Source organism: Carlito syrichta, unplaced genomic scaffold, assembly GCF_000164805.1.
Source record: "Carlito syrichta isolate Samal-C Ts95f unplaced genomic scaffold, Tarsius_syrichta-2.0.1 Scaffold304743, whole genome shotgun sequence".
NCBI classification, from domain to species: domain Eukaryota; kingdom Metazoa; phylum Chordata; class Mammalia; order Primates; family Tarsiidae; genus Carlito; species Carlito syrichta.
This window is the reverse complement of record NW_007248839.1, coordinates 501408-511720: the sequence shown is the minus strand read 5'-3', so window position 1 is coordinate 511720 and position 10313 is coordinate 501408. Positions and strand designations below refer to the sequence as shown.

The following is a 10313-nucleotide window of genomic DNA, read 5'->3' as shown; positions in this document are numbered from 1 at the left end:
AAAAAAAAAAAAAAAAAAAAAGAGAGTCTTTGGGGCCGTGGGGGGACTTCAGCTGCTGCTTTGAGTGAAATGCAAGCCGGCAGTGGCCTTGAACCAGAAGAACGACAGGGTGGTGTGGCTCCACTTAGGTTTCATGAAGACCTCTCTCTAGCAACTGTGCCGGGAAAGACGGTGGCGTTTGTGGCAGGGGCGGATCTGGAAGGCCAGCGAAAGGACGGTGGGAACAACCCAGGCTGAGAGGGAAGGTGGGGAGACGCGGTCGTTCTGGATCTAGCAGGGTGGACCAGGTGAATTGCATCATTATAGAGAGCCGTTGGCTGTAGCACGGTCATGTTCGGCCTCATGATGTGAAGGTGAGGTGGGCAGGGCTTTCTGGGAGTTGGATGTGGCATGTGAGAGTGAGAACTATGGGCGACTCTAAGGATCCTCTCTAAGGGAGAGGAGGAAGGGAGGGGGGAGTTTCCACCTGAGGGGGCAGGCTGCAGAGGACGGATGGCCCAGAGTTCCGTTCTGGACACGTGTATGACGCGTCCCATAGACATTCCAGAAAAGGCTCTGGGACAAGCGATCTAGGGACACAGGCATGGGTGGGTGCCTGCTGTCTCCTGGCGAGCGCTCTGCCCAGTTGGGACAAGCTCATCTGGAGAAAAGGATCCTGGCTGGGCACCCCAAGGGCCAAACGGCCCCCCAGTCTCACAGTCCTAGCATCTCCTGGTTGCCGCCACAGCATAGGTGTCTGTGAGATCAAAGCAGGGGCCAACAACTGGATGCTCCGTGACCCCTCCCTAGGTGTGGCCCTGTTGAAATCAAGGTGCTCACCCGTGGGGGGGGTGACTGGGTTGCTGTCAGGGCTGCCATCACTCACTCTCAGAGACTGAGGTTTGGGGGGGAGATGAGGGAGCTTGCTCACAGTTGCGTGGCTCAAAAGTGACAGAGCCACGCCGTGTCCTCTGCAGTGGGGCTGTGTTCTCCTTGTGACCGCTTCTGCCTGCCTTACAGAGCCATACCATCAGCTTGTGCGCCCCTACTACAAGTCCTGTCATGCCCCACACCCTAACCCCTGTCCTCTACTGCACACTCCCTTGTCAGTCAGTGCAACTTGGAGCCATTCCTGTGCACCTGGCCCTGTGCTGGGAGTTGGAGAACATGGGGCGGGGTTGGAGAAGAACAGGAAGAGTGCTCACACTGCTGAAGGAGGAAGGATGTGCTCACATGGGCAGGGCCGGGCAGCATGGGTGGTGAGGAACCCCTGCATGACATTGCAAAGCCTGGGTGCCTGTCCCAGCACCATGCTGCCGGGTGTCCTTGAACCTGTTGCCAGAGTAGGTGCAGTCTTCTTTCTCTTTGGCAAGCTGGGCCTCTCAGTGCCCCTCCTGTTTACCTTTGGAAACTGTCCTGAGGCAACAACCAGATAATGACTTTGTAAGTGTGGTAGTGAAATGCCAGAGAAACACCCAAGCCCTTTATTACTTCTACTTAACTGACTGCCAAGATAAAGTAAGAAAAACTCAGAGGCCGGGGTGCCCAGAGAGGCTTCCTGTAAGAGCTGAGGCGGGGCAGGGACCAGAGACCTGAAGATCTGAGTCAGGGATAGCCTTGAGACAGGTATCTGATTGCAACACCTGTGGTACCCAGCCAGGCCTAGTGGTGTACCCAGCCCTGTGGCCCAGTGCCCAACTCTGGGCTGGCATGTTGGGAGCTCAGCAAAAGTATGTGCATCCTTGGCTCACATTGTTTGAGCAACTACTGAATACTGAATAGGACCCTAGAAGGCTGAGTGCAGTGGCTCATGACTGTAATTCCAGCACTTTGGGAGGCTGAGGCAAGAGGACTGCTTGAGGCAGGAGTTTGAGACTAGCCTGAGCAACACAGTCAGACTCCCTGTTTCTAAAAAAAAAAAAAAAAAAAAAATTGGCCAGGCACAGTGGCTCATGCCTATAATCCCAGCACTTTGGGAGACTGAGGTGAGAGGATTGCCTGAGCCCATGGGTTCAAGACCAGCCTGGGCAACTTGACGAGACCTCATCTTTACAATAAATCATAAAATTAGCCAGTCATGGTAGCGTGCGCCTGTAGTTCCAGCTGCTTGGAAGGCTGAGGTAGAAGGATCACCTGAGCCCAGCAGGTGACTGCAGTGACCGTGAGTGTGCCACTGCACTCCAGCTCAAAAAAAAAAAATTGCATTCAATTTAGCCGGTTCTGGTGGCATACAACTGTAGTCCTAGCTAATCAGGAGGCTGAGGCAGGAGGATCACTTCCGCCCAGGAATTCAAGGTTGCCAAGAGCCATGATTGCACCACCGTACTTTAGCCTGGGCAACAGAGCAAGACCCAGTCTCTAAAAAAAAGAGAGAGAGAGAGAGAAAAAAGTAGAACACTAGAATATAAGATGTACATGGCACAACCTCTGCCCGCCCGGGGCTTAAGTGAAATACCCCCAAGCAGTGTTCCCAACTGTGTGCTCCACAAGACAGGGATGGGTCCACTCAACACATGGCCATATCCCCAGCCCCTGGCTCACCGCCTGACTCATGGCAGGCCCTCACCTGAGCATTGTCCAGGGAAAGAATGATGCTCACGGAAGTAGATCTCTCAGGCGGGGCTGACTTTAAGACAAATGCTCCAGATGGAGAAGGCAGGCCTCAGCCAGGCAACCTCCCACCCCAAGTGGTTAGGATTGTACACGTGGAAAAAAGAGGGACCAGGATGAACAAAGGTGCAGGAGCGGGCATCTCAGAGCAGATTCAGGGTGCGGTGAGTTGGCTGTGGAGGAGGGGAGCTACGGGAAGGGAGGCAGGAAGAGACGCCTGTGGAGGGCCTCTAGGCCAGGGAGGCTTCTGCCGGAGTTGTTGTAGGTGTGTGGGCACAGGACCAGGGACCGGGGTACAAAGCTACATTTCAGGAAGTGTCTCACATCTTGAGCCCAGGAGTTCAAGGTTGCAGTGAGTGGGCAGCGTGGACAGGGCAGGGGTGTTGGAGGGTGGAAGTTTGGCCCAGATGGGAGTAAGGAGGGAAGGCGACTGAGAAAAGGGAGGCAGGGTCTGCAGACCACCTTAAGATGGGAGAATACAAGTACACAGGCTAATCGCACTCCAGTCTGCACTCCACTGATAGCCACTGCACTCCAGTCTGGGTGACAGTGAGACTCCAACTCAAAAAAAAAAAAAAAGAAAGAAAGACCAGCCAGGCGCAAGGGCTCAAGCCTGTAATCTCAGCACTTTGGGAGTCGGAGGCGAGAGGATTGCCCGAGCCCAGGGTTCGAGACCAGCCTGAGCAACATGGCAAGACCTCATAGTTCACATTGATAAATAGTTCAAGGCCAGCTGGAGGCTTTGAATGTCATAGTAAGATGCTTGGACTTCATCTTCTAAGCAGTAGGGAGCCACTGTAGGTTTAGAGGGAGAGTATACTGTTATCCTTTCATGCATCCATTTATTCAATTTATTTGTTTGTTTATTTATTTGAGTCAAGGTCTTGCTCTTGTCACCCAGGCTAGAGTGTAGCAGCACAATCATGGCTTACCGCAGCCTCAAACTCCTAGGCTTAGGTGATCTTCCCAGAACCTCAGCCTCTCAAATAGCTGGGACTACAGGCGTGCTTCACCATGCCTGGCTAATTTTTAAAATTTTTTGTAGAAATGGAGTGAGGGTCTCTCTCTGTTGTCCAGACTGATCTTAAACCCCTGGCCTCAAGCAATCCTCTTGCCTCGGCCTCTCTAAGTGCTGGGCTTACAGGCATGAGCCACAGTGCTCTGACCCTCAATAAGCATTTAATTTAAATTACTTAAGCAATTTTTTTTCTTAGCACCTACTATGTACTAGGCACCATTCTAGGTACTTTGCATACATCAATAAATTTTAAAAAGTTATTTCCTACTTGGAAGGCTAAAGCAAAGGATCACCTGAACCCAGCAAGTTGAGGCTGCAGTGGCTGTGAGCATGTCATTGCACTCCAACCTGGGAGACAGTGAGACTCCGACTCAAAAAACAAAGTTATTCCTTCAGAGACCTTACATGTTAGCAAATAAAAGAAAAGATGGGAAAAAATACAATAAACATAAATGATATAGCATGTTGGAAAGTAAAAGATGCTACAAAGAAAAGAAAAAGGAAAGAAAAGTAGGAGGGCTGGGCGCAGTGCCTCATACCTGTAATCCCAACACTTTGGGAGGTGGAGGCGAGAGGATTTTCTGAGCCCAGGGGTTCGAGACCAGCCTGGGCAGCTTGGTGAGACCTCGTCTCCACAATAAATCCAAAAAAATTAGCCTGGTGTGGTGGCATGTGCCTATAGTTCCAGCTACTTGGGAGGCTGAGGAGGAGGGATCACCTGAGCCCAGCGGGTGGAGGTTGTGGTGGCCGTGAGTGTGCCACTGCACTCTAGCCTGGGCAACAGAGTGAGACTCCGACTCAAAAGAAAAAAAAAAACGAAGGGTAGGAGGAATTGGGAGTGCTGGAGTGGGGTGCAGGTGCCAGTATTAAACAGGGCAGTCAGGCTAAGCCTCATTAAAAAAGAAAGACGACCGGGCTCAGCGGCTCAGCCTGTAATCCCAGTGCTTGGGGAGGCCAAGGTGAATGGATTGCCTGAGCCCACGGGTTCAAGACCCGCCTGGGCAACTTGGCAAGACCTCATCTCTACAATAAAAATAAAAAATTAGCCGGGCTCGGTGGCTCAGCCTGTATTCCGAGCACTTTGGGAGGCTGAGGTGAGTGGATTGCATGAGCCTGCAGGTTCAAGACCCACCTGGGCAACTTGGTGAGACCTCATCTCTACAATAAATCAAAAAATTAGCCGGGCATGGTAGCGCGTGCCTGTAGTTCCGGCTACTTGGAAGGCTGAGGCAGAAGGATCGCCGGAGCCCAGCAGGTCGAGGCTGCGGTGGCCGGAGCGGCCACTGCACTCCAGTCTGGGTAACAAAGTGAGACTCCAACTCAAAAAAAAAAAAATAAAAAATTAGCTAGGCGTGGTAGTACGTGCCTGTAGTACCAGCTACTTGGAAGGCTGAGGCAGAAGGGTCGCCGGAGCCCAGCAGGTTGAGGCTGTGGTGGTCGGGAGCGGCCACTGCACTCCAGTCTGGGTGACAGAGTGCGACTCCAACTCAAAATAAAATGAAAAAAAAAGAAAGAAAGACCAGCCAGGCCCAAGGGCTCAAGCCTGTAATCCCAGCACTTTGGGAGGCGGAGGCGAGAGGATTGCCCAAGCCCAGGGTTCGAGACCAGCCTGAGCAACATGGCAAGACCTCATCACTACAATACATCAAAAAAAATTAACTGCCATGATAATGTGCACCTGTAGTTCCAGCTACTTGGAAGACTGAGGCAGAAGTATCGTCTGAGCCCAGCAGATCGAGGCTGCTGGCCATGAATGTACCACTACACTCCAACCTGGGTGACAGAGTGACACACTGACTCAAAAAAAAAAAAAAAGACCTAGAGATATCTCAAGGAGGAGCGGTCCAGGAAGAGAGAACAGCAAATGCAAAGGCCCTGAGGCAGGAGCAGCAAGTATGTTCAGGAACAGCAAGAAGGCAAGTGACTGGAGTGAGCGTAGGAGAGAAGGCTGGACCGGGAGGGAAGTGACATTGGGCAGGTCTTTGCAGACTGTTGTGGGGTGTGTGGATGGAGATGTCAAGTCGGCAGTTGAAGCTAGAGTTGGAGGTTCAGGGAGACATAGGTAGGCTTGAAAGTCATTGACATAGAGGTGGTGCACTCATATGAGACTAAGTGAGATTGCCAACCCAACGGGTGAGTGCAAATAGAGGAGGCGGCAGAGAACAGGAAAGGACCGAGCCCTGGGACCACTCACACCAGGAGGGAGAACCAGAAAAGAGATGAAATGGCAGCACCAGGAAGAAAGGAGCAGAGCAGGAGAGTGAGGTCAGGGATCTGGGCCCCAGGGCACTGGAAGGAACAGACCAGAGCTCCATGGCGATTGTTCATGAAGTGGTAAGGGCCTGGCTGAGGGGCCATGTGGGAGGGGCCAGGAGGAGGATTTTATCATCCCAGAGTTACTCCTAAAGAAACCAAGGCCACACAAAGAAGCCAAGGTCACACAACTTGAAAGAGGTGAAGGCAGGACTCAAACACCTCTCTGTACAGCTGCCATGCTGCCACCAAGAATCAATAGGACCTATGTCCCCATGGGTGTTGGGGTAGCCGGGAGAATGGTGATGCCCTTGGCAGAGGCAGGCAAGGCCAGGGGAGGGGCTGGTCCTGGCAGAGGGTAGATGAGCTTGTCTGAGAAGTGTTGAATATGAAGTGGCTGAGGACAGATGGGGAAGCCATCTGAGAGGCAGCAGGAAGTAGGGGCTGAGGCTCAAGAGGGGATTTGAGCTATTGATCTAGATTTGGGACTCCTCAGGACATTCTGTGAACAATGATGACAAGACAGTGTCAAGGACCAAGGTCAGAACGTGGGGGCTAGGGCCTGTATCCACTGGGTGGTGGCACCAGGAGGAAGACAGGAAGATCAGAAATAGTCGTTTCCAATCGACTGGGAGAAAGCCCCACACTGTTGCAGGGAGGTCCTGCATTTAGGCCGAAAGGGGCCTATTTAATGTGCAGTTGGAGGGACTTCCGGTCCTATAGAGTGGATTGAACACGAGACTTTGTCCCCAGTCCTTCCTGGCTTTCCACCGAAGTGACGGTAAGGAATAAAAGACGTAAGCCCACAAGGACAAAGAGAAGAGGAGACGACAACAACAGACAAGATATCAACACCTTTTTGAAGGTGGGAAACAGGTGGAAGAGTGATCACTGACACAGTAGAGGAGAGACAGCCAAAATCCAAGGTTATTTGGAGTCTGGAAAAGCTCAGGAATCAGCCGGCTTCCAGAGGCAGAAGTAGGGTCAGGGGCTTCTGGGAGGATGTATAAGCAGAGGTCAAACACCCAGGTCACTTTCCTACCCCCACAGAAGGCCAGCAGGTTATTCTGTGAAATTAGTAAAACTCTAGATCCTGAAGGACGGAAGCCCCAGTCCTCATCCCCAAATTGGTGCCTGGGAAAAGACCTCCAGATTCTTCCAGTTGTGAGAGGATTGGAAGAGATCTTCTCTAAAGGACCAGATGTCTACTTGCTCACTGTACAGCGAAGTCCGACAGCCAACAAGTCCCGCTTGCCCCCAACACAACTCTGTAGTGTTTCACTCGAAAATGTTGAGACAGCCAAGCCTCAGGAGCCACACTGTTAAAAGACAAACTGGACACATTTAGCAGAAATTATTTGAGCACAATTCATGAATCAGGCAGCACCCAGAACAGTAGAAGTTTGGAGGGCTCCACACAGCAAAACGGGGAGGCAGTATTCATAGACAGAAAAACAGACTGATGTAGAGAAACAGTTTGATATGCTGCAGCTCTCTGTGTGCCTCACTTGGGCATGGAGTAATGAGTATTTGCCTTATATAGACATGGTCTGATCAGCTGGTAGTTTGTGATTGGCTGTACACTCTGCTGTTGTGATTGGCTGAGACTCAGCTACTTGTTACAAGAATGTACTCTTAGGTGAGGTTGCAGTTTGGTTAAGTCAGGTCATAGTTCACTAGGGATGGACGCAACGTTAAGCCAAATTTAATTTATTTTTTAGTTGCAGCCTCACTCTGTTGCCCAGGCTGGAGTGCAACGGCATGCTCCTGGCCACCACAGCCTTGACCTGCTGGCTTAGGCAGTCCTTCTGCCGCAGCCTTCCAAGGAGCTGGAACTACAGGCATGCGCCACCACTAATTTTTTTGTGTGCAGTTAACTTTTTAAAAAAATTGACTGTAGAGATGAAGTCTCCCCACAGGCTGGTCTCGAACCCATGGCCTCAGGCAATCCTCTCACCTTGGCCTCCCAAAGTGCTGGGATTATAACCATGAGCCGCTGCGTCCGGCCCCCAAATTTAATTTAACTTAGCAATTCTCCCCTTTTGGTCAATCTCAGTCTCTGAGAGATTGACCAAAACTTTGGGCAGTGGTGCCACCAGTTTCTATCACCATCATAACAGATTTATTTGGTCTCAGTATAGAATTTGCAATAAAAAATTTGTTGGATGATTATTTATGCTTTCTTCATATTGTTGGTATTCTAACAGCAATGAGATCATTTGATATACAAAGGTTGGCTGTATACAAGTGTTTAGGACTCTTGAGGGGTTATATTACACCAGGGAAACTATTATGATGGCCATCTTGAGGGTAATACCAGAAGAAGTATGCACATTAACCAAGAGTCTTCATGAACCAAACTAATCCAAATCAAACAATTCAAAGTTCAGGCAATAAAGACAGTTCAGTAATATTTGAGTCCAAATAATCATAGTCTTAGGGGCATGATGGCTGTGAAATGGCCTCATTTAAAGAGGTATCCATGAAGCCAGGCATAGTGGCTCACTCATGTAATCCCAGCCCTTTAGAGGGCCAAGGCAGGAGGATCACTCCAGGAGCTCATGACCAGCCTGGGCGACATAGTAAGATCCTGTCTCTACAAATACTAAAACATTTACAAGTTAAAAATAAAAAAAGAGGCATCCATTTTTGTTGTAAGCCTGGCTAGACAAGTCACAGTATCCTGGAGACCCACTAAAAGAAACAAAGATTAGAAAACCTCAGCATAGCCAAATTGCCATCCACTATTCAAGATGTCCGCAAACCAACTGTTGTCTACTCCAGTAAACACATCATGTGTTCCTTTCCCCTGAGAAATTTCCTTAATGTATTCAGTGGCAGTGTCTAGAGAAAGAGCAGTATCAGCTGTCTTGTTCATTAAGCATTCTGTAGTGGTAAAATCAGGGAAAAGATAAGTGCAGCATTCAGTTCTGTTCAGCACCATACACAAGCCCCTAACTTGGGCAAAGAGGTGATCTTAAGCTGTTTGGTGTTTCACTAAGTATTTTTGTTGAACACATGTGTTCCCATCAAACTTTCAGAGAGTGGCTTTTACCTGTCTGAATCCCTGGGAGGTCTGATTGGTTCCAATGTTTTCGCCAATTTACAGATTGACTTCAAATTTTATACATCTGGCACCCTGTTACCCAGAAATAAACCCCAGAAGCCTTATTGAAACTGATTTTCAGTGGAAACTAACCTATCGTCATGTATTTCAAGGATAATATCAATTTCAGTGATTGACCATTTGGCCTCTGATGATGGAAGCTACTTTTTTTGTGGTCCCTTTATAGCGTGTTATAAGGCTGCATGACCACATTTGCCAACTTTCATCCAGTGACTTCATACAAGCAATTACACACACCCACGTAGGTAATCCCCAAGTCTTGAGCCCACCATGCCTGGAAGCACAATGTATTTTTGCAGGCATGACTTGGATAGGTTTTCTATATTTGGTTACTATTAGATTATTAGTTGGAAAGTTCAGGGTACTATTTTCAACAAGTGTAAGAAACCATGTAGCAGTGATGTCTAGGATGTCAGACAGCTTTCCACCCTTCTTTTGGGGTTTCAGAGTGACTTTCATTGGGGACACAGAGAGGGATTGGCATTAGTGGAATTGTTTCTTGATTTGGGGGTATCAGTCGACATACCCAACAGTTGCTGTGGTTTCTTGCTAGAGCATAAGCCTTTCTTATGGTCTCATGGGTCTTTCTAGAAGGAAAGGGAAGGAATTAGGACAGCAGGAATCAGAAAAAAATGAAAAGGATAAGGCTTTCATGATGGCAAAGGAGTCTTGATTCATATCTTGGGCAAGTTGTCCGTGTCTACAGATGCTGTCTGCTTTTAGGGAAAAATTTCCCTGGTCAGCTTTACCTTAAGGTCTCCAACAGGTGTACAGTTCCAGAAGTCTTAGGGCTCTTTTGAGTTGAGAGATGCGGATCCAAGAGACCCTGAAATTTTGGTGCAGTGAACTTGGAATGGTCACTTCCAATGGATAGTCTTTCTCTGGTGTCAGTTCCAAAAGGCCCAATCTCTGGGTGCTAGATCATGAAGGGTCTGATTGTCTTCAGTTGGTGGTTCATGAAGGGCTTCTTTTACCTGGAAAAAAATATGCTTTAACATAATGCATTAAAGCCTTTAACTACTGAGTCATGGCATAGAGTTTATGTCACTGTGAGATACCTGAGGTTTTATTATTATGGGCATAGTCCTTCTAGTAATTATTTCATAATTTTTCAATGGGAGTGGATCTGATGAGTCATCAATCAGTAATAAATACCCTTGGCCAAGGCAATGAAATCAATTCAGTTAGCCTTGCCTAATGCCATTGTGTTTATAGTAACTTGTTTTTCTTTTTTTTTGAGTTGGAGTCTCACTCCGTTGCCCAGACTGGAGAGCAGTGGCTGCTCCCGGCCACTGCAGCCTCGACCTGCTGGGCTCCGGCGATCCT

At 49.1% G+C, this 10313-nt stretch overlaps 1 protein-coding gene across 1 annotated transcript in view; it reads left to right on the top strand.

Annotated features, from left to right (window-relative positions):
• The window catches only part of ABCC3 (ATP binding cassette subfamily C member 3), a gene marked incomplete at its 5' end in the record, with an annotated part of 56510 nt that overhangs the window by 6220 nt on the left and 39977 nt on the right, over positions 1 to 10313 (top strand). Inside the window, one exon of the mRNA XM_008060830.2 lies at positions 3128 to 3132. Coding sequence (XP_008059021.2) covers positions 3128 to 3132 — 5 coding nt within the window. The remainder of the gene's footprint in view (positions 1 to 3127; positions 3133 to 10313) is intronic.